This window comes from Cydia amplana, chromosome 2, assembly GCF_948474715.1.
Source record: "Cydia amplana chromosome 2, ilCydAmpl1.1, whole genome shotgun sequence".
In the NCBI taxonomy this organism is placed as follows: Eukaryota; Metazoa; Arthropoda; class Insecta; order Lepidoptera; family Tortricidae; genus Cydia; species Cydia amplana.
Genome location: NC_086070.1, coordinates 7,959,657 through 7,984,992, shown reverse-complemented (window position 1 = coordinate 7,984,992; position 25,336 = coordinate 7,959,657). Strand labels below are relative to the sequence as shown.

General features: G+C 37.6%; 2 protein-coding genes across 6 annotated transcripts; one reads left to right on the top strand and one right to left on the bottom strand.

Moving 5' to 3' along the window:
* Positions 1–878: 878 nt before the first annotated feature.
* LOC134656085 (malate dehydrogenase, cytoplasmic-like) lies at positions 879–6,388 on the bottom strand. Its single transcript, XM_063511606.1, has 6 exons — positions 6,095–6,388; positions 4,778–5,135; positions 4,478–4,690; positions 2,468–2,624; positions 1,222–1,400; positions 879–980 (listed from the first exon to the last, which is right to left on the bottom strand). Exons 1-6 carry the CDS (start codon positions 6,340–6,342, stop codon positions 879–881), a joined length of 1,257 nt encoding a protein of 418 aa, XP_063367676.1. The 5' UTR covers positions 6,343–6,388.
* A 1,090-nt stretch (positions 6,389–7,478) lies between these two features.
* LOC134658070 (RUN and FYVE domain-containing protein 2) lies at positions 7,479–22,685 on the top strand. Of its 5 annotated transcripts, none has more exons than XM_063513689.1 (14): positions 7,479–7,727; positions 11,509–11,687; positions 11,803–11,921; positions 12,242–12,449; positions 12,711–12,889; positions 13,489–13,625; positions 14,772–14,830; positions 15,109–15,234; positions 15,322–15,462; positions 16,751–16,848; positions 19,957–20,098; positions 20,601–20,675; positions 21,172–21,405; positions 22,514–22,684. In XM_063513689.1, the coding sequence occupies exons 1-14, from the start codon at positions 7,559–7,561 to the stop codon at positions 22,637–22,639; spliced, it is 1,992 nt and encodes a 663-aa protein (XP_063369759.1). In that variant the 5' UTR covers positions 7,479–7,558; the 3' UTR covers positions 22,640–22,684. The 5 variants fall into 5 exon arrangements, with proteins under 5 accessions (XP_063369759.1, XP_063369743.1, XP_063369751.1 ...); XM_063513673.1 differs by lacking the exon at positions 7,479–7,727 and adding an exon at positions 10,953–11,429 and having other exon boundaries at positions 22,514–22,685; XM_063513681.1 differs by lacking the exon at positions 7,479–7,727 and adding an exon at positions 10,956–11,429 and having other exon boundaries at positions 11,812–11,921; positions 22,514–22,685.
* Positions 22,686–25,336: the final 2,651 nt, after the last annotated feature.

Here is a 25,336-nt window from a genome sequence, read left to right as displayed (position 1 = left end):
TATGCGTTAGAGGGAGCAAGTGATATTGCTATCTCATTCTGCCGTATGGCTGCGTCTCTTGGAGTGGCCGGCGCTGGCCCATCGTGTAGAGGAGCCATAAAATGGTACATCCCCAACAGACTATCCATATCTACAGCACAACTTATTGTGTGTGTCTAAAAATGCAACAAGTGTTTGTCTAAAAATGCAAAGTATTACTACCTAAGTTATGTTATGTAGTTTCATCCGTATTAAAATTGTGAGCTTTTGTTTTACCAATGTTTTGAACCTTTGGGAACAAACAAGATAGAACCTTAGGTACTTAATTAGTACCTACTTGTAATCATTTATGTCTAATACGACACGACACGATAATAAGTACACTGTCTATACTAGTCAGCTACTTGACATGAATCGATAATCCAGTAATAAGACTTCACACACGTTTTAATATTTAAGTAGTCTGAGAATTCGTGACAGGTCAAAGTAATTATGAAATTTAGGTTATTAGAAGACTTAAATGGAGTGAATTGATAGGTATTTGCTGTCTTATTATATTATGCCATACAGCTATTTTCTTGACGAATTAAAGAATACTCCAATGGTTAAACACATGTTTTTTATACTACATCGGTGGCAAACAAGCATACGACCCGCCTAATGGTAAGCAGTCTCCGTAACCCGCAAGTCCAGAGGAGATACATGCGCGTTGCCGACCCTAACACTCCGCACCCTCCTTGAGTTCTGGCAACATTACTCACCGGCAGGAACACAGGACTATGAGTAGGGTAGGGCAGGGTATAGTGAACATGCTAACAGTGTTTAAATCATCAGCAGTAAATCTTACCAGATCTACCGAAAATTGTGCATGTGCATAGTGTGCTGAAGTAGCACTACATTTATTGAAGGTTTCCTGTTTCTTCTTGACATTCCTCCTCTTCCACTGTAAGCAAGGACGAACCACCCCACTCCAACAACAGCTTCTTGCAGAACTGTATCAACTGTAAACAAAATAATAACGTTGTTGTTTAACCCATGGTGCTACGTTGGCATTGTTGGTGCAAGCGAAAGATTTCAAAATTGAACCACGATCGTAGCGGGTTTGATAGCAGAAGATTCTGAACCACGTTATCCCTCCCGAACCTACCTTCTTATGATACCTTCTTATGATACCTTGTTATGATAATAAGTTCACTTAATTTCTCGGTCTCAGTGGACTCAGTGCTACTGATTTCCACTGACACTAGTAGCAATTAACCCGTACTTAGATAAGTAAGTAATTATACTTGCCTTTTCATGAAATCCTTTTACTGCTCTATTTATTCTTTTAATTTCTTGTTTGAGATAAACATCTTCCTTAAATCGTTCATTTACTCTCCAAGTGTCACCACTAAACTCTATGGGAAACACATATGGGCACCCTGATAACAAATATGTTCTTATTAAACGCCTTTCCAATGTTTAAATTCTCAACATTACTTGTTATTTGTTTTACATTTCGAACGAATTAATGGGTCCTAAACTTTGTTAGTAAGAGTTAGCAATATGATGAGGAAAAATCCTTTAGAAATCTAAAATAATTGTACCTACATAAAAGTAATTTTCTTGCTGGACCCATTTTCCGGAACTTTTTTGTGTGGACTTAAAAAATCTGTTGATATAGGTAAGACTCTTAGCGTATCTCGCTCGCATCAATTAATGCGAGTGAATGTCGCTCGACTGATGTCAAAGTGAGATCAAATTTACATTAATTTGTAAGTTCGAATCGGTATCAGAGCGAAAAGCAGTGCGACCGTCTAGAGTTGCTACGACACGCCGTAGCCCGTAGCAACTTTTCAAACAATTCGTAGTAACACTGATATTGAGGCCAATTTAAACTAAAAATCACATCTTAATATGTAGTTGATATTGTTTCATAACATAATACAAAAATCAGACTTTAGGCCTGAAGGCATTCTCTACCTATTGTACAAATAAAACCTAAAAATGATTTCCTCAGAAACGAAGGGGATTACCTCGCTTGAGGTACACGTGTCGGCTTAACCGGTACTTATTGTTAGTTTACTCTGTATACTTAGACTTGCCAAGCAATTCTGTATACGCCAACTCGCGGTATTTATTAATTTGTAATGTAAATATTTTTTGCTTTGCCGAAGTACGGTAAAAACAAATCGTATAAAACGAATACTATAGGTCTCTTCTTTTTTTTAATGTTCAGGCGCTTCGTCTGTTTGTTTGCCTCCTATATCATAAAAAAACCCCTTTCGATTAACTTAAGGCTCAATTTCGTTAGCGTTTAATCCCTTAATAACTCAATTTATATCTTACGGAATTATGGGCATTACGATCCTATGCAGGATTCAGATTTAACAACTTGTTACGGTTTTGCTCTTATTTTGATACGATAAATATCTGAACAAGCCTCTATTGAAATATTTTGAGCACCTCGGCTGTTTCGATATATCTGATCGACTACAAAATCACGCACCTTTTATAGTCTCCAAAGAGCCGTCACTAACAACTCCCATATTAGTGCAGAGTGTCGCGTTGTTTAGACGCGTCCACCAAATCTGCTGCAGAGCTTTTGCAATGGATGCCGCCTTGTAAATACTTCCGTAGGGATTCTTTCGGGCAACTGCAACCGTCTACAAAACAACAATAACATTTTAATTTTTATAAAAGGAACAAATAAATGTATAGTTAATGACGTAAATATACAAGTCAGGGGAGTACCATCCCCCATAACTTCTGTAAAATATAATATTATAAACCGCAGAATAGTATATTTTGACGCAAGTGCGTAAGGTTTTATGTTATGTTAATTGACTGTAGAAACGCCACAATTCAATTATGATCAGAGATCGGACAAATTTGCGACATTGCTCGCAATAATGTGGACATGACTCCAAAATTGATTAAATAATTAATCATTTAATTAATTTCTTACCTGAGGTTTAATTTTGATTCCTAATCAATAAAAAACACAAACATTTTTTATAATGTAAATTTATTAAAGAAATTAATCAGTATGTTTTCCAAATTTTCTGTAGGTAGGTACTCATTTTTTTTATATCAATAATATATTTAAGTGCTATTTATTGACGAGGGAACAAAATTAAATCTCAAGTACAAAATTAATTAAAATAATTAAATGATTAATTATTTAATCAATTTCGGAGTCTTGTCCACATTATTGCGAGCAATGTCGCAAATTTGTCCGATCTCTGATTATGATTAAAATTAATATCTTATACAAAGAAACAGTCTCCAACACTTCCTGTGCCTGGGACTGGGATAGAACCTGACGGCCAAGGCGATAATAGCAACTCTCAAATTTGCTTTTACCCAGGAAATTGGGATGGTTCCCACCGTGCCCGGATGAGTGGCCTAGAGGCAATGGCGACTGCCGCGTACGCTGGTGGTTGGTGAAATTTGTAATCGGATTCGTATTGCCTAAGGATTCGTATTTAACTTGTGTTCTGTAGGAAGTACCTACAAAGGGCACAAAAAAATTTTTCGACAAGTGAACACGAAACTTTATTTTCTCCGTGGGAGGGTAGGAACATTTGCAATAATTTGCAAATTGTTTGCAAAAATATGCAAGTATTTTTCGGGTTAACGCGTTATTATTTCACGGATAAGCAAATAAATATTTTTGTTTACAGGGCAGGCGCCCCCTTCACCTTAGTCAGTTCATGTATATTTTTTTGTCGAAATTGCGGATTTACCTTAACAGACTCGCGCTCACTTTAATAGACAGGTCACAGAACCACTAAGTTTCCCTATTTATTTATTTAATAGTAGGTAGTCTTTGGGTGTAGATATATCTGTTCCAATGAGTTTCCGGGGCCTTGAATGTTGTGCGACACGTCGGAAACAATCAAATAATATAAATATATATAAATCTAAGGTCATATCTTTATCGGCAATATCATAATCCCTCAATGGCCGTGTCTGGATGTTTGGCAGATTGTTGCGTACTTGTGCAAACTTCTGACATGCTTTCACGAGCAGACCCATAGCCATTGGCTAAGGGCGGAACTGATAATAGACGGGTTGATTAATCGACGACTAAATATCTTAAGTGATTGACGCAAAAACGACACACAGTGTGCGGAACTCTTAAAATAAATACTAGGAATCATAACCTTTAAACCGAGGTATAGATCTGTTTTACGTCATATCTATAATTCGCAGTAGCATAAGTACTTATACTTATTTACAGTTACCATCAGACATTATGTCGCGGGGAGCGGGGAAAGTGTTAAATGATACCTATCTGAACATGCCTTCATTGTCACTGCTTTAGATTTCATATTCAGACAAATGGCTGATCCCATACCTATATGATGGTGACTGCACCTACATTATTATTTAGTGTAGGTAGGTATCAATGGTACCTACCATTGACCCTGAACTACGCCAAATTGGTACTTGAAGCATTTCGAGACACGGATAGACATTAGTATTTAATAATATGCCCTAATTACTAATTTACCTTCGCTATGAGATCCTTCTTCAGCCAAGAAGAACTAAACTGCGTATGGTCCAAGTTCACCAAGGGCAGGACATTCTTGCCCACAGTTTCCCGGTCGCACGGCGAAGCCTCGCCCATTCTGTTCTCAATGATCAAAGGTTTCTCAAACTCCACGTGAATTATTTCATCATTCGCGGCCCAGACGAGAACATTATTAAGAACTTTGGACTGGACCTTGATTTAATAAAAAATAAATTCTATTAAAACGTTTCATTTTATCAAAACGTTTTCAGAGATATTAAATTATTTTCGTAATCCCACCTTTAGATGTTCGCCCAAAACAGATTTAGCGATGGGTGCTATAGGTGTAGGGCAAAAAAATATATCAGATGGCAAATTAGATAAAGACATCAGAATATGTATAGACACAAAACCGTCAGTAATGAATATTGGCTTGCGGGCCTTCTTTTCAAGCAATATTGTTTTTTTCTTATGTTTTTCATGTTTCTGAGCCGTTTCGTCTGCTTGGACTTCTTGCACTGTTCCGTGAAGGTTATTGGCTACGTTTATAATCAAATCTAACGTATCCAATTGCTTATCATCACTCATCTTGGTAAAATCCAACATATTAGGATTATCAAAATTTGTTAGGAGACAAAACACGTCTGCGTCTGAAATGCTACAAAATGTACCTACATTTATTAATCGTATAGTAAAAGCCCATTAAATATTTATGTTTTTTTATCTTCTATTTATGGCTAGCGTCGGACTCAGCGTCGCACTAATATATCCATTCTCCAGGAGCTCAAGGTTACACAAAGACTTTCGGCAATCGTTCACTCTCGCATCCTTAGCTACTTCGGTCATGTTACGCGCAGGGAAGACGACGCCATGGAGAGGCTTGTTATTCAGGGCAGAGTGGGTGGCACAAGACCCAGATTGCGGCCCTCAATGCGATGGACCGACCAAGTTAAAAATCTCACCGGATCACCTTTAAATCTGTGCGTGCGGAATGCAGAAAATAGAGAAGGATGGCGGGAAATAACGAAAAAAGCCGTACAACGACCCCAATGACCACGCTCTGACAAGAGTATCCGACTAAGAAGAAGAGATTTATGGCTATAGTGCCATATTGGCATCCGACAAAGAATAAACTGCCTTTTGTCTGACGAGAACGACACAATTATTGATTATGCCTATCTACAAGCATATCTTAGATACGAGTACCATCCGTGGGTAGGTACATTTACCTAGGTACCTAAGTAGTTTAATGTGTACCTACACGTTTATGTAATTACCTCAGACTTCCCTACATTATAAATTGCCTACTTAGGTACCTGCTTTCCCTCATTTATTTACCTATACATAACACTTGCTATCAAAATCGCCGCCGAGTTAGCTTAGTCTGACTCTACCCATGTTTTACTAATTATACCTACTATTGTCTCCTCTTCTTTTCACCGGGAGTACCTATATACCAACAGAGGAGCTACCGCGAAAACCGAATTTCGCAAATTGCGGGGATGTTTCTCTTTTACTCCAATGAAGGCGTAATTAGAGTGACAGAGAAAATTGCCCGCAATTTGCGATTTTCACGGTCGCCCCTCTGGCTATTGCAAGTGTTGGACTAGTACAAACCTTGGCAAATTGCAAGAAATATCGATAGAGTTGGTACATGCAAACGCACATTTCTCTAATTCAAATTTTAAGCCCGTCGCGTTGGATTTCTCATTTGTAAAAACCATGAGTACAATGTCGATGAGCTGATTCTTTCCAAAGATTTCACCAGAAAGGATTTTAACCGCAAGGAATTTTGCAGCCGGAGATTTTGAATTAATTATTAGCACTCGTAATGGCTCTTCCGGGGAGTCGCATTGGAAATTCATTGTGTATCAAAAAAACGCTCTGAAGTAAACCTATATAAGATAAATATTCCTGTACTAAACTGACAAACACCTGACAAGTCGGGAAAACATTATGAACAAATTATGAATCAAACTTCATGCGAATCGATTTGATAAGGTAATATTATAACCATATATAAAATATGTTTAATTATTTAATTACTAAACTAAATCAATACATACAGAGTTGACGCCAACGCCATCTATACATAGGCGAAACAAGTTACTTCTCAAATTACCCTCGTATCTAAATACCGCCTAAACCCGCAATACAATTTTTCTGCATTTTTTGCCATTTACTATGTAAATATGTCTCAAAAAGAAAATACTCTTATGATATCGATACGACTATTTGTTTAAGCGCGTGGTATCACAACTCCTCCATTTTTGAAAATTTCCAAAAACGGGATCGACAAAAAATTTTTATTTACTCATAGAATCTGAGGGCCTACCGCGAACCACGTTCGACGTGTTACCTCCCTGTCACACTTACGTACGAATTTACAAGTGCGACAGAGAGGCAACACGTCGAACGTGGTTCGCGGTAGGCGCTCTGGTCACAAAATTTCACAAGAATCGGTTGAGAATTGTGACCTGTAGAGGAGAACATCCGGAGTCCGGACATACAAAAGCAAAATGCCCGAGTCAAAACGTAGACCTTCGCTACGCTTCGGTCAATAATTTAAACACTAACGGCACGGCATAAGGTTTATAACCGAATGACAAAACGAACGCGAGTGTAAGCGGTGGACTCGCGTCTCGTGGCGCGGCTCGCGGCTCATCTCGTGGCTCGCGCGAGAGTCTAATCCGCATATTAGACATAAATGTCAGCTGTCAAAGGCTGACACGTAGCGCTTGGACAGTTTCTACGTTTGAGGTATGTTCCGTTCCACGTAGTTATTTGATCATATTTTAATTTTTTGTTTTCATAAATTTTTTACAAAATATTAACCACTAAACTTGTGGAAATTCACAAGTTTAGAAGGTGTATTTTATTTATTCTAACTAATTATGTTTTTAACTAACAACTGGTAATAAGAATAATATTACTTGCCTTCAACATGCCTTCAAGGAACTTATTAGGATCAGAACGAAACGTTTCATAATGCATACGTAAAAATAAACTTTTTGTTATGAATTGAATTTACATTTTCGTACTCGTCGTAATCGAAATGTTTTTTAAAACCCGTGTGTAATTATGGCCTCCTCTAAAGATCAAAAACCAGAATTATCTCCGGCCACATCAACGGCGTCCGTGAAGGCTCCTTCATTCGAGAGATCTCCATCTGTAACATCTACAAAAGAAGACAAATGGCCGGACTTACTCTTATCCAGACCCGAAAGATCTTACTTTTTCAATTCAAAATGTAAGTACTCCGCTTAATTTAAATAAGTAATTATCGATACGTGTACGTGGGTGACATAGAGAGTCAACAATTTACGCAATTACTTTGTATTATCAGTGATAAGTGACCAATATGTTAGTTGTATTTCGTAAACAATAATTTCACTGTTTATACGACATACTGTAGTTATTGTAAGATACATTGATCAATAAAGTAATAATGCAAATATGTATAGCTAAAAATAAGACCTTCAGTGAATAGCAAATATGTTAAAAGCAACTGCATCATGATATCAAACCAAGCATCTGTTGCAAGCATAGAATTAATATGACTAGAACAACTGTCAATCTTCAAAAGTGCGACCAAAAATGAAATGCAAGTGTGTGCGTAAATTGTCTATGTGAGATCAAAAATAGTGATGTCATGTTACAACATAATTAATAATCTGTCGATGTTTGATTGCTTCATCGACTACCTACTTTTTCAAATGTGTTATTTTAAACGTTAAAATTCTACGACATTATGACGTATAAATAACACTTGCACTGCGTGTGCTATCAAAATCGTTGCAGACTTATCTTAATGTAACTCTTACTGTGTTGGAAAGTGAAGTTTAAATTTATCGCTAAACATGAGCACCTTCAAAAAGGTATAACAATCGTTATTATTTGAAGTCGGTTATAAAATCTAATATCTTATTGTGAAGAAATAATTACATAGCTATTAATATACCGACAAGTTATCGATGTCTGTCATATGAACATTTTGTCAAGCCCTAGCGTAAAGTAACAGGTTATGTTTTTACACAAAATATTTTAAATTATAGACTAATATGATAAAATATTAGCACACAAAGGAAGAAAAACTTATAATGAAGATTATAAACCGGCTTCTTACATTTTTTACGCTGTTAATTTGACAAAATATCGCTATGAAAATTTCGCTCGGAATATCATAAATCCTCTGAAATGAGTATTTGCTTGGATTATTTGGCACTGTAACACTGAAATCCGACACACTACAATACACCATCTTCGCTGAATTACTTTATGTAATACTTTTTGTCCTAATCCGTGTATATTTTTCAATTTGAAAATTACCGTGATACGCTCTTGGCCGTCCGCGGCCGTCGTCAAAGTCAAAAGTGGTTACGTTTTCTCATTGGTAGTCTGACTTTTTCGCACTCATGGGATGTTCATATACGTGATGGCTTCCCTTTCGCACACTTCAGCTGTCTGTCAAGCGCGAGCGGGAATTGTATGTCTGTGGTTGCAAGCATGTGTTTCTTTATTGCAAATAAAATGTAACTTGAATAAATTTTTCTATTAATACCTATAATGTGTGGGAAAGTACAAATGACAGGATCAAATGGAGGAAACTAGGGGAAGCCTTTGCCTAGCAGTGGGACACTAAATTAGTCTTTAAATAATTATAATGTGTGATTTGTGTGAGTAAGTTGAATATGATTGAATTATTTCAAAATTACCTGAGTTTGATATATCCATAGTCACCTGAATTCTTTTGCAAGGTTACTTTTTACACCCTCACATCATAAGTGCAAATAATACAGATAAAGGAAAAATATAGAATAGAAATAGAATAGAATAGAAAATATTTATTTGGCGTAAAAAACATACATTATTTAGTACAACAGAAAATTAATTAAAGAAAGGTACACCAAATAGGATGCCGCTCAGCATAAGCAGTGTCTCTAAGACACTGCGCTGGTTTTCGGGGCTCCCAAAATTAAAAGCTAAACCTTAAAACTAATACACAAACAGAACAGATATAATCAGAACAAGACAGATTAGACATATCACGAGTAAGAAGGAAAGAGAGAGAGAGAGAGAGAGAGAGAGAGTCGACAAATATATCTTGTTGTTCAATGAATCTAGTATTAAACTGGATTGGACATGAGTGGTGGGGATAAATGACAGAACGGGATAGTCTTATGTATCTTTATAATATGTATACAGATATTAATTATTTGCAGCTGCCCGCTACTTAGTTTACTTGGGAGTTGGCACTCCTTTACACATATATTTTATACTTTACATGTATATATTCTAGAAGCACTCTTCAACAATATTCCACCCTCCATTTTACCCCCCTTATAAACTATGTGTTTGTCAAATTTCAATCTAAATCTTCCTGAGACTATGATAATATTTTGCATGGAAGTCTATGAAAACTTTTGTAGCTTTCTGATCAGCATTATACCTATATAATGAAATAATACCTATATGTATAATTTAGTTTAAAAAAGACTACCCTAGACTAAATTACATTAAATCTAGGTACTTCTAATAAGTAAATGTAAAAATAAAGTAAATATTTTCCAAAATATAGTTTTAAAAAGTGTATGTGATAGGCCACCTCTTTATTTTATATTTGTCTATTGCTTAATATTTATCTAGTGACCTATGTGTTATCTGATTTATCTGTTGATAATCCTAAATCATAAAAATCTAAAATTAAACTTCATACACCACTGCAATGCTTACCAAGGCATCTTAGTTACCGTTGCTACAATAGAAAGTGTTTCTAGTTTGTTGATATGTATTTGCAATTATCAAAATTCCCTGCAATCGAAGTTATATATGTCTGTCTCATCATCATCTTCCTCGCGTTATCCCGGCATATTTTACCATGACTCATGGAAGCGTAGGTTCCGCTTGCCGCTTGCATTTTGCCACGGCTCATGGGAGCCTGGGGCTGGGTCCGCTTGACAACTAATCCCAAGAATTGACGTAGGCACTAGTTATTACGAAAGCGACTACCATCTGACCTTCCAGAGGGGAAACTAGGCCTTATTGGGATTAGTCCGAATTTCTCACGATGTTTTCCTTCACCGAAAAACGACTGGTAAATATCAAATGGTATTTCGTACATACATAAGTTACGAAAATCTCATTGGTACGAGCCGGGTCATGATCCTGCGACCTCCGGATTGAAAGTCTCACGCTCTTACCGCTAGACAACCAACCAAGTGGTTGTACGAGATAATTTTGATGTATGTAGAATGTAGACTATGTAGTTACTTCTTATATATTTTTTTATATTGTTATTTATAACAACATGAACTACATCTATCCCATTATAAAAGAACTATATTGTGCTCCCGTCAAAATTCACTGGACAATTCACATGCAATGTAGTTCTCAACGCTGCTCAAAGATGGCAGCACAAGTTACAAGTATTGATTTTTTGCCTCCTGTTGGAGGTAGTCATGCTGTGGAAAATCAATATTGTTTGTTCCCAATTCGGTAGAAAAGTTATTCTGCATCGTGAAAAGTAAGACGCAAATTGCAGATTTAGCAAATAACGTGGTTCTGGATTAACTGTATTTACACTAACTTGTAGAGCTTGAGAGCTTTACATAGTGAAATGTATTCGACGGAGTGATTCGAGATTCACCTTCGCGTGTTCGTTGTTTCGCTTGAAAGTTTATTTGCCGCTTTATTATGCGTTCGTTGACCGCGGTCCACGGGCACCCGCTGCCTGAGCTGGGCGTTCCCTCCAACATTAACCAGGGCGACGGGAACGGCGACGACATGGCCGGCGCGCAGGACACCATCTACCTCTGCAACTTCCGTGTCTCGGTCGACGGAGAGTGGCTCTGTCTAAAGGAATTACAAGACATGGAAATGCAGGATTCCTATATAAAGCCTGCCGAGCCGGGCGTTATCACCTCACCCGACGATCCTATGCATTCTTTAATGGGTAACAAACGTGACGCATTTAGTTTACATCAGGTTACGTTTGAGTTATCCAATTGTTACATACTATGTTTTCCTTATAGCACGTGACCCCGTAGTCATAGAGCGCAGCAACCTGGTGAATATCTCCAAGTTAATTGTTAAGGAGCTAATCGAGCAATCGCTCCGATATGGACGGATGTTGGACAGTGACCATCTGCCGCTGCACCACTTCTTCATCGTCCTCGAACATGTCATGCGTCACGGACTTAAACCGAAAAAGGTATTTTATTCGAAAGGTTTAATATAATAAAAACACACACATAATAATATTAAAATTAAAAGTTACTAACTGTGATAGTTTTAAGAATCAAATGGGCTGTTTTTAATTTAAACAGCATTTGCAGGGTCTTCTTGGTCCTAAAAAGGAGCTGTGGGATATTCTTCAGATGGTTGAAAAATACTCACCAGAAGCAGCCGATATTACAGCCAGTGTCCGAGATCTTCCAACCGTCAAGTATGTTAGATGCCTCATACACAACTTACAGTACACAGTATACTTCTGAAAGATAACAAATCCAGTACCGAATTACCGATGCATAACATTACTTTAATTTTATACAAACAACGTAGTTCTAAGTATTATTATTTATTATACTTTCTTTCGAATGACTTCCTGTCATCACACGATGGTCGCGTTTATCGCTAGCGTCCATATTAAAGCATTCATCTCATTTTGACACCCTCTCATCATTAAAGTGTTTTTATGAATAACATTTTCATGACAGACTGATTTGTTTGTCATTCAAATACAGCAAATGTGTTATTTATAATTAGAACCGCAATGGGCCGTGCGCGCGCCTGGCTCCGACTCGCGCTGATGCAGAAGCGCCTCGCGGACTACATGCGACTCCTGCTGGAGCATCGAGAGGACACGCTCGAGGAATACTTCGAGCCGCATGCCCTTATGCTGAACGACGAGGCCGTGATCATCACGGGGCTGCTCGTCGGCCTCAACGTCGTCGACTGCAATCTGTGTGTCAAGGTACATACTAAAGTACTTATACGGTTTATGGTCGACTAAATAAGGTTACTGAAATACTGCGAGGACACGGTCCGGGACTACTAGGATCCGCATGCTCTCATGCTGAACGACGAGGCCGCTATCATCACCAGTCTACTCGTCGGCCTCAACGTCGTCGACTGCAATCTGTGTGTCAAGGTAAGCAATTAGATGTACCTATTTACAGTTTCCTCGCGGCTAAACCGAAACGGCTCTTAATTAAAGAATTGTACCTTGTTCTAGGAGGAAGATTTGGACAGCCAGCAAGGCGTGATTGATTTCTCGCTGTACCTCCGAGGCAGCAACTCCTCCGCCGACCTGACCACCACCGCCAACAACGCCAACACGGAGCCGAAGCAGCGGCACATCAACACCATGTTAGACCAAAAGAACTACATCGAGGAACTCAATCGGCATCTCAAGTGAGTTATTTTTTTAGATGTTACACTAATTAGGGCAAATGCAGGGCAAATGGTTTACAACGCTCGTATAGCTGTGCATTTATTTTTATTTATTTAAACTTTATAGCACACATGTACACAAAAAGAGTACAAATGGCGGACTTAACGCCTTGAGGCATTCTCTACCAGTCAACCATTGGGCTAAACAGAGACAGTGTGTGGTGCATTTACAGCATTGTTTAACTGTTGCGTAGGTATATCGGCGTATGTATCGACGATTTGGAATTCACAAAAAGCACCGTTACACGGGCATTTAAACTTGATTCATTCATTGACCGAATCCCACGATATGACGTTACCATAAGCATTCTGGCTCATATATGAGCCGTGGGAGCTGACAGATTAATGGTTCTGCTGTATTATAGACAGTTAGACAATCTGATAAATATGTTTATACATATATCTGCATTATTATAAAGATGTTCTATATCAGTTTTGTTAAGAATAATCTGACCAAAGGAACATTTTAATGGTCATCACAGAGGTAAATAGCCCAGAAACTCATTAGAACGTTTACTGATGATTAAGTAATAAATAATCTACTTTATAATACATTGTAGCGCAACGGTAGCTAATCTCCAAGCCAAAGTTGAAAGTCTGACAACAACGAACGCCTTAATGAAGGAAGACTTAGCGATTGCCAAAAACACAATGATCACTTTGGTCGAAGAGAATAATCAACTGAAACATGCATTGGGTAAGTCCGTTAATAAACGTCTGTATTAAGTATACTAAGTGCTATTGTGTCTCATGCCGATAATTATGCAAATTAGAACTGTCCTTCAAATACTGAAGTCGTACGCACTTTGTAGTCGTAATAAAACGTATGTAGAGTGCATGCGAATAATGCGCAAGTATACAGTAGACATTTTATTCGTGTTGCTGGGACAAAATTGACAAAGCCCGCTGACAGAATCACAACACATGGACGGTCAAGGAAATTTATACTTACGCCACTTTCAGCCGTGTCAATTGTCAGAATAATAATAATAATGTGCATTTTTAATGTACCCAGTATTCGAAATTCATATTTAGAACGATAAACGGAGTTTTACAGGTTACATTATGACTGAGGCGGTTGGTCAGAACTTATTATGGTCAGCTGCAGACTGGTTGAAGCCTTGGCGGCATGAAGTTGATTTGCATTATGTTAAATAAGGGAAAATGTAAATAATGTAATAAAGAGACTAATATTAGTCCCAAAAATCAACTAACTTTCTACTAGAAAATCACCGCGCAACTTATTTAGCAACCGCCTGATATAAGTGTAAGACTTAGATATATTATCTACTTCTCAATCATATTCGTTAGCCACACAGGACTTTAAATTTGCTGAATGGCGGAAACATGTCTTATAACCTTGTCTGCGACCTGTGTCCTCCAAATACTGGTTGACGGTTTCACGTGTGTATTAGCAGTAGTTTAATAAAATTATTCCTCGAATTCTCGTGATAATCAGGCGCGAACTCATCAAACTAATGAGCCCGCGCATATCAAAATCGCGATACGAATAACAATACACGGATAGAGGACAGTAGATAAGACACCTTACAATCTAACACTTCCCATGAGTCACGCTGTTTAGTCGGCATTAGTATGCTGGAGTTGTCGCACGTATTTTGATGTCTGTCAATTCTGCGCTCGGGCCGTTATGCTCTATCGCTTACGTTAAATGGGCAATACCACGGCAAAAAATCAAACGCGTCCGACCTTTTGGACGAGGTCTTGTGAGTTAACTATTAATAGATTAGTGTTATTTTGTGGCCGGTTTTAGACTTTGTGTGACTTATTGGAAGTGTGTTTATTTATGTGCCGCGCTATAACACGTGTTCTTTTTGTCCAGGCCAAGACATCACTAAAGATAGTAGGATGAAAGTAACTGAGCTGCAGTCGGATGAAGAGGTAAGGATAACGATATATTGCGATATATGTATTAATGCTTAAAACGCAACTTAAACAAATGTAAACAAGTAAGTTTGGTGATGTCATTATAACGTCACGAAGCGTCGTCTTTCGTAATTATTATTGTTGTTATACAATACGTATCATATAAACATGAACTACTGTATTAAACTATTGATATATTTCAAAAATCTCTAAGAAAATAAATACAAGAACAAAGTGTTGTAGACATTAAGTATAAAATATAAATAATGAATCATATTGTTTTTGTTTCTCAGGAAAAACGCAGTGTCAAGAGTGTCACGTCTGATAAGACTAAGAACGAAAAAGATAGCGAATTAGGACGAGTACTGGAGGAAGAAAGGAAGAAAAATGTAGAGCTGCAAAGAGAACTGGATTTACAGGTATATAATGTTAAATTAATAAAATATATTTATAAAAAAAAAGGATTTAAACCGCCAATCACTTACTCCAAATATTTTATTTTACAGATTTCATTAAAAGCTGAGATGGAGGTAGCTATGAAATTATTGGAAAAAGACATACATGATAAACAAGACACAATAATATCTCTACGACGACAACTCGATGATATCAAATTAATTAATTTGGAAATGTACAAAAAATTACAGGTAAGCCACCTTGATTCGCTTAAAATTGTAAATTCGAATGCATGTGCTTAATTAGGGTCATTACTTAGTGTAACAAACTATAAAACGCCATTACTTAACATAACCCATTATGATTAATATTTCTTGGTCGTATAGTACATAATAGCCTTTAGAGAGGCCATTCGCGGAAGATATCACATTAACATTAACATTGACCTCTAAATTGGCGTCTATTAGCTCTCTCCTCATTATGTTTGTAGTGTCGAGTATTGCCCAGAGTTCGCACAGTTGTAACAATGGCAGATAACGGCGCTCACGAAGGCCGCTCATTGAGCGTGGGTGCAGAGATGCATGTCTCACGCCTATGCCTTCTCTTTAGCTTATTGACTAATACTTACTCAATTAGATTAAACGTTTGATATCATCTTCATTTTACTAATTTAAAGACTTATCTTTTTATTTAATTTTGTAAATACTTTTTATATCAATTTATATATTTGACGTATTTATTAGACTTTTTATTGTTTATATATGTAGAACTTATATCGTTTATCTTATACACTCACCCTATACTAATAAAATGGTGTATTTATCAATGCCGCGCTTGTCGTACGGAAGGAGTGCGAGACGGAATTGACGCAGAAGGGCGAAATCGTGGCCAGGCTGCAAGACAAGGCCGAACAAATTGGCAAAATACTCAGCAACATTGAGAAATATAACCACTTCCTAGGACCCGACCACGACCTGGTCAAAGCGCTCAGATCTCCCACTACTAACGAGAATAATCTAGGCGAAAAGTTAGATAAACTCAAAACTGATAACTTAGGTCAAAAGAGCTCGAAGGCCAAGGACGAAGGCCCACCGAATAAAAAACTAAACCTCCAGGAAATACCACCGTTCAGACGAACCGCTAGCAAAGATAAGCCTGTTGCCCAAATAAGAGAATAGCTTTAATCACTCCAATAAACTATACGTCTCTTAAAATGTTATTGTACAAATTATCGTTCTGGTTATGCTCAGCTCGTCGTACATTGTTACCGATACATAAGATACATTGAGGTGGTGTTTCCTAATTAAATCGCCACGCCACTATGTACTAACAATAATTCTTATAACGATATATATATTTACTTACGGTTATAAATTATAGTATCTTCAACGTTTAGAAAGCGTATACTAACTGACATCTCTAAACAATCATGATATGTCATGCTTAGACTGTATATTTGCGCTTGTTACTAACAATTTTGGACGCACTATGAACTTAATGTTATTATAATGCAGCTAAATTTTATTGGCCTTGTTTTAGGAATGTGAAAGTTCCTTGAAACATAAAACAGAGCTAATAGCCAAATTGGAAGCAAAGACTGAATCAATGGGCAGCACGATACATCAGCTTGATGAGAAGTAGGTTCCAAACTTTTTACTATGACAGCATCAGGTTGCGGGAGGCCGCAGTCTGCTGCGGACTAGAGACCCCACAACAACTCAAGGTCACAGACAAGTGCTATAACAAATACGAGGTGACCTGCAGGCATTGCCGTGGAGATGCTTTCAATGTTTCTCGTCCGTGGCCGGCCGGCCTTCCGTCGATGAGAGTGCCTACACTTTACGCTATCCATTGTACTATTCATGTACCTATGTAATGCTTGACATATCAATATTGGAAGCACTTAGGTGTGCCGCAATGCACAGCTTGCGTGAGGTTGACGCGTCGTAGGTAGCTGTTTCTACCCGCTAGGTATTGGCAAACCCCCACAATTTGTGAACAATGTTTTGATAGTATATTTTTGGACTATGTAACTGGATTGGACTGTAAGGGTTTTTACACGGAGGCTCAGCTACTATTGCTTTAGCTTCTCGTTGCTGTGATTATACGATCTGGTTGTTATTTCATTGCGACATGTTACGTTAGAGTTAGGCCAAGATAAGTCTGCAACATTTTGATAGCACACGCAGTGCAAGTGTTATTTATACGTCATAACTAATGTTATATAAGTTAATTTGACGTTTAAAATAATACTTGCACTGCGTGTGCTATTAAAATCGTTGCAGACTTGTCTTGGTCTAACTCTATTTGTATTAAGTTTGATTATTTTAAATAATTATATGATCTGTTTAGCGGAATCAACTAATTCGTTGAATGATATTTGATTCTACAGGGTGGTCCAAACCGTGACGTCCAAAAATTTTTTTTAGATTCCTCACGTCGTGGGCTATCAGAATATACCCCATGTATGTTAGCCGATTTTTCGTAGTTTTCGAGTTATGATTTTTTAAACTTATTTTTTTTTTTATGAAATTCCGGGGTTCCCATACAGGGTGGCTAAAAAATAACTGCATTCCCGTTGCCAGGGAGGTTTTGGGATTATACTGAGCAAATTTTACTATGAGACCAACCCCGAATTCGCGAAAAAAAAATTTACCCTTCCATAGAAAATGGACCACAGCCAAAATGTATGAAAGCAAAATTTTTTTTTCGCGATTTCGGGGTTGCTCCCATAGTAAAATTTGCTCAGTATAATCCCAAAACCTCCCTGGCAACGGGAATGCAGTTATTTTTTAGCCACCCTGTATGGGAACCCCGGAATTTCATAACAAAAGTTAAAAGTTTAAAAAAATCATAACTCGAAACTACGAATAATCGGCTAACATACATGGGGTATATTCTGATAGCCCACGACGTGAGGAATCTAAAAAAAATTTTTGGTCGTCAAGGTTTGGACCATCCTGTATAACATGTATTATTATTTTATTTTATACTAAATTAACAAAAATGTTTGTTTAATGTTAGATGTACAATAAAAAGTTAGTGGCATTATTAAACATGATGTAGAAAACTAAAATTATTTTGTAAAATTAACTATATACATAGTTGTATTTACAGTATTAATATTGTACCTTGCTAAATCGACGAGCTATTAATTGTAGGCATGGTTTGATCTCATTCGGTTGAATTATAAAAACGCAATTATATTTAGCACTTACTAATTAAAATTATGTAATGTGATCAAAATGCTTGATATTCTTAAGCAAATGTGAAGGGATCCAGTGATACAAGTTGAGATTCCTATTCATAGTTTTGTAATTCCGAGATACTAGCTATGTAAAATTATATTTATAATAAAGCATATTCAGTCGCATTCTGTATTTTATTGAATACCACAATACTTGCTTGTTTTTTTATGTTAATTGTGTAGGTTTGCCACTACCTTCTTTGTGTTTGCATGCATGTGAGAGTGTAGGGACCTACACTTCGGATTGAGAATTAGAATTGAAAATTAACTTTCTAATAACATTTTCAAGTACCTACTGAAGTGTTATTTTTAGAAAAAATGTTGTTTATGTTGCATTTTTGGATTATCTATATTGATGATGTCTGTACCTAGAGACATTATGAATATTTTCAATACATCGGCACATTGTAATGATAATAAATCATAATCATACGCGTGTTTATTTTATACGAGTATAAAATAGAATATACTTAATTGTAACCAGAAATTTATTTTGATCGAACAATTCATATCCTCCTAGACGTTTTTGTTAATAAATAGCACTCATTAATATAGCTGGTCAAACAAATGATTGCTCTAAATTGGACAAATTTGACGGAAATGCTTTAACTTTCTTCACAAAACTGTGAAGAAAGTTAAAGTATTTCTGATAATTCTAGTTATACTGTGGTTTATTTTCTGCTGCTACTATATGAGGAAGAAAAACAAATTCTTACCATATTACCCACATATGAATGTGTTTCAGCAGGTCTGGTTCTAAATGTAGTTAAAATAAATGGTCGTATGAAATATACACAAGGTTTTATCACAAAATCATAAACACAGTAATCGTCTCACTGCCAAGTGAGTATATCTTCAGCTGCTTATGCAACCATATGAGTTGTAAATGTAATTCATGCCTAATACAAAGACAAGTAGAAATCGTTTCCATAGTTACCACACAAGCCAGATAAATTTGGCTACCTACCCAGATCTAAAGGAATTCAAAGTACCTATAGGAGACGTTAAAGATATGTTTACATTTGTCGCCTTATCAAAAGGTGCCAAAGTGTAAACATTTATTTAACGTCGACTGTAACTCTATATAGACTCAATCATTAACTATATCGAGATGATGCAATCCTTCACGAAATTCAAATCACAAAGCGTGCTAAGTAGCTTCCTAAAATTATCGCTGGCTTAGGTACTCTAATGACTTCATGAGTCTAAGTGCCAGCAGAAATTACGGTATATGGGGGTATCGCACAAAAACGTGGAAAGGGCCAACCCCCCACTAGCGTCTCCCGAGCGTCGGCGTCTACTCAACTCTATGGCTGCTGCTCGACGCAACGTTGGCGCAACTGCGCGCGCAGCTACGACATTTTCCATAGCGCTGACTAGACTCTCTATCGCTCAAATAAGAGCTCGCTCCAGAAGAGCAATAGAGAGACAAATAACGAAATTTCGACTTTCGCTGTAAACGTCAGGGCCCTGAATATAGTAAGATACACACGTGCAGGTTAAAGGAAGACAAGGCTGCTAGACAAAGTTTGGAAGAGAGCGCACGGTCGCTGGGGCAGAAGGCTGCGGCCGCGGAGACGAGAGCAGTGACCGCCGAGGGGGATCTGAGGATAGAACACGAGTGGAGGACTTCGCTCCAGGTATACATTTAATTTCATTTAACTTAAGTAAAGAATGCGTGCTGTTAGGCCTGTTAGAGAAGTCTTTTTACCGATAGAAGCCCTGTACCATGGGTTTTAAACGTTTAACCTCTTGATGAAGCACGAATAAAAGTATTTGAAACAAAAACATTGGCCAATATGTCGATGTTATACGATTCAAATCGGCCGATTGCTACAGAAAAGATCGATTGGCGATTGCCCCTAGTCACACCTGATGGAAAGTAAAGATGGAGTAATAGCCTATTCACTTTTTGCACTTGCTGTAAAAAGACCAAGGTCATAACGAGGAAGTTGTACGTAACATAGCTGATCAGAACATATTATTTAATTAGGTACCTACCTATAGTTAGCGATATGTAAACTGCAAATGCGGCACTAATATACAAAGTGATTCTAGAAGTTGATTAGTATGCTTAAATTCAAAATATTGAATAAATACAATATTCATTTCGTCATAAATAGGTTTTTTTTTATATCACAGGAATCAATGATACGCGACCGAGACAAAATATCAATGTTGACACAAGAAGTAGAATCTCTCAAATCTATTGGACAGGTGAGCTTGTAATAGTGTAAATCTCTAAGCCAGGGGTTCCCAAACTGTGCGCCGTGGACAGTAAAGAGAGGCGCCGTGAGGCAATCCTCACCATGTTACCTATCTATTTCGAATAGCCTAGCGTAAGGCGCCGAGATTAAATTTTAAACTTGCAAGTGCGCCGCAGACTGAAAAAGATTGGGGACCCCTGCTCTAACCCAATATGAGTATAATAACAGTATCTTCGTTCATCGGTACAATGGGGTTGGCCGGTCGAAGTATTTAGCAGATGGCGCCATCATAGCTTGCCCTGTCAATCCCTAGCATTGTGTCAATTTTTTGTTTTTTTAATGCAGAAATTTTCATAGAAAAAGGGGCAAGCTATGATGGCGACATCTATGCAAACCTTTGACAGTTGCCAACCCCATTGAACCAACTTGTTATCAGCTATACCAAAGTTACGGAACTCCCACGCCTAACGCCATATTTTTCATGAATACTTAATTTTCCCTTGCAGAAATATCTATCCCTACAAGAAGAACAACACCTACTAAAGACTCAATACAGTGAAGCTCAGAAGACTCTAGAAGAAGTTGGTGCGACGTTAAGCGAGAACAAGCTACAGTTAGCCGAATTGTTAGAGAAGGAAGCCTTGACGGCCTCCGCTGACGACACGCCGAACTGGACCAGCGACAAGGACGCCACGGTTTGCACGGCCTGTGCCAAAGAGTTTACGATAGCGAGGCGGAAAGTAAGCATTTCCTTTTATCATAGGTATAATCAAGGCATTCTTACTTATCGACGCAGAATCTGCGTGGGCCTATCATGATTCCATTACAGCATTTCGGATGTTTTCGGTTACATCCCTTGCAGACTTTTTTCGCGAATGGAGTAGTTGGAGTACGTTCGTTTATCATCTTCGGCATAAATTTAGCGCAAAATTTTCGTTACTGGCTGAAGTTGAGGGAAAGAGCAAAACCAGTTAGAGAAGTTTTTGCTCGGTTTGCGTTGACATAAAGTGTTATTTACCCGGCATAATGGGATTCTGCTTCGATAGGTAGTGACCCTAATTCAATTGTCGTTACGCCCTTGTTATCTTTATTTTGTTTTATTTTGTGTTCAAATATAAGTGTATGCATACTTGTTGCTTGGTCCATTTATACGTATAATTAGGGTCTGTCATCTTGTGGCCTTAATCGAAAACTTACCCCCTTATTCATAAAATGTAACCAACCGCTGTTAAATTTTGTCTCTTTCTTACAAACACAAATTTAATGTCAAAATGACAGATAGGGAGAAACGATTGTCAACGGTTTCGCGCCCATAAACAGGGAGCTTCTGTACTATCCCTTCGAGTTCATGTACGGTCTCTATTAGAGTAAAAAAAAAGCGGCCAAGTGCGAGTCGGACTCGCCCATGAAGGGTTCCGTATTTAGGCGATTTATGACGTATAAAAAAAAACTACCTACTAGATCTCGTTCAAACCAGTTTTCGGTGGAAGTTTACATGGTAATGTACATCATATATTTTTTTTAGTTTTATCATTCTCTTATTTTAGAAGTTACAGGGGGGGGGGGACACACGTATGGGTTTGATGAAAAATTTTTTTTTGAGTTTCAGTTCGAAGTATAGGGAACCCCAAAAATGTATTGTTTTTTTTTTTCTATTTTTGTGTGAAAATTTAATGCGGTTCACAGAATACCAAGTTTCAACAGTATAGTTCTTATAGTTTCGGAGAAAAGTGGCTGTGACATACGGACGGACAGACAGACAGACATGACGAATCTATAAGGGTTCCGTTTTTTGCCATTTGACTACGGAACCCTAAAAACTAATGACCTATTATTGTTTGCTTCCAGCACCACTGCAGACGCTGCGGCCACATATTCTGCAGCGCGTGCAGCGACAAGTCCGTGGCGTTGGCCGGCAACACCAAGCCCGTGCGCGTGTGCGACGCCTGCTACGCCGAGGTCAGGTTAACGTAGCCGTAACTTAACTAGGTTACTATTCAATTCATACGGCTGCATTACGCTGAAGTCAGCTTAACGTAGTCCTTACGCCTATGTTAGGTTGCTATTCAATTCATTCTGACCAAATAACCGTTGGGTTGGACTTTTAAGGTAGAACGCAATTTTTAAGCCGTCTTATTTAGTTACAGATGTAGATAATTATTTTCCATCGTTTTTCACGGAAACGTACGTACGAACGTGTTTTGCTATTTCAGTCGGTCGCGGTACAAAAAGTACTGAGATTGATTGAAGTAGCATGACAAATACGGACGTTTCCGATAAAATACGATGGAAAACAATTATGCACTACATTTATGTGACTGAATCAGCTCGGGCGTTAATTGAAGTCCGTGGCGTTGGCCGGCAACACCAAGCCGTGTTGTGTGGGCGTGGCTGACGCCTGCTACGCTGAAGTTGAGTTAACGTAGTCCTTACCTAGATCACTATTCAATTCATAGGACTGACCAAATAACCGGTGGACTTATATGGTACATTTGTAAGCTGTATTTATTTACGTTTGTCACTCTTGAGTAACAGAATCGACACAAATGACATTTAACTGGCAGCGAACCGAGTGTAACAATACATTAGGGTATATTATTGAGTGTTATATTTATTTTGTTCGAGTTCTTTGGTCAGTCATAGAGAAAAAAATACATAGAGTGCTCACTCCATACATCAGTTTTAGTACGAAAAAGACTATTAGCATCTAGCATCGAGTAGCGGAACTATCAATACTGCTACATCTATTGTCAAGTAGCAGTACTGATAGTTCCGCTACTCGATGCTAGATGTATACACTGAAATTAATAGTCTGACCTGATGTATGGAGTGAGCACTCTTGTCTTACTATATTTCTCTATGGGTCAGTGAATAAAACATGTCCATACTAAAGTGTTCATTGCGTATATACCAACGATTTAAATAACCATAATTGATCTAGTACTGAAGTCAAATACTGCCCTGCTAAGCCAATTAGCGGTGTCTCATATCAAAATTAAATGCAAACATAATTATATTGTCGGACCACGCCAAGTGCTATGTCAAGTAGGTATGAAGCTTTTTTTTTTTATTAAAAATGGGCTTACTCATGGCCACAGACTAGCCGAGGCCAAGACGTGGCCTACGATGGAGCGAGTCTGCCCAGAAGGTGCCTGTTCACCCTTATAGAGATATAATAATATATGTATGCATTACTACTGCCAAGTTTGTGCAATGCAAAGTGAGCGTGGTCAGAGTCTAGTCTTTATCTATTTATTTTTTTGAGAAGCTGCCATTGGGCTTATGAGGGCAGAATACATATTAATAGATAATATTATATTATATACATCGTCTAGCCAAAAATTCTGTTACAAAGATAATTGTCTACTATGACTATGAAGTAAAAGTTAATTATTTAATGAATTTAAGGGACTAAATAACACCACCATGCATGGGCGTACCCAGAATTACCGAGTATTTGTTAAGGGGTGGGGCAGAAGTAAATAAACTTATAAATTGTGGTCCAATTTAAAAAAAATCTTAACTTCGGGTCAGACAGCAGGTTGGGGCAACTGCCCCATCTTGCCCCACGGTGCGTACACCCATGCCACCAAGCTTTATATAAGCGTGCCAATATGGCTAAAACATGTACCTTTTTACAGGCCCTTTTAGCTTATATATATTGAAAATTTAATTAAAAAGCCTTTTTTTATTTCATGGTTGTTCTGTACAGTTTAAATTGTAACAGAAGTTATGGCTACACCAAGTAGTTAAAGGTAGTTTGATTATGACAGATATTTTCTTTACTATAGGTAAATTCATTGACGCGAGATGTATACTGCACAGTTAATATTTTCATAGAAAATCCGCGCCAGCTTTCGTGATTCGTTCTGTAGCACCAAAACATCTGTAGCACAATAGGAAAGAATAATAATCATAGGGATGAATATAAATAATTATAACTTCAACATGAATATTTAAAAGATATTTTTTAAATAATAACAAATAAACGAACTGTCGTATTTTAATCTCTAATTTGTCCAGAATTAAAAAAATTTACCGTTTGCGCATTAAGCTAGTTGTCAGTACGAGGGGTATTCAAAATATTCTCGGTATGAGAATGAAAACAAACAAGTACGAAAAGTTTGATATTTTTATTTTTCAATATACTCCCCCCCTATGTTCATACACTTAAAAGATCGATCAATTATTTTTTTTAATCCCTCGTAAAAATATTTTTTATCTTTCGTGTAAAAATGCTCCTCCACTGCCGCCTTCAATGCTTCATCGTCAGAAAATTTATTTCCACGCAGATCCTTTTTAAGATTGGGGAGCAAAAAGAAGTCGCTGGGGGTTAAGTCCGGACTATACGGTGGGTGAGTAACAGTTTTAAACCCACGTTCAACAATAGCTGCCTTGGCAATATGAGCAGTATGGACGGGGGCGTTGTCATGCAGAAGCAGAATACCTTTGGTTAACTTTCCTCGCCTCTTTTCTTTAATTACATCCTTTAATTGACGTAGAATGTTAGCGTAGTACTGTCCTGTGATATTTACACCTTTTTCTTTATAATCGATTAGTAATACTCCTTCACAATCCCAAAATATCGTGGCCATGACCTTGCCAGCTGAAGGGATGACCTTCAACTTCTTGGGATGAGCTGAACCCTTAATGTGCCACTGCATGGACTCT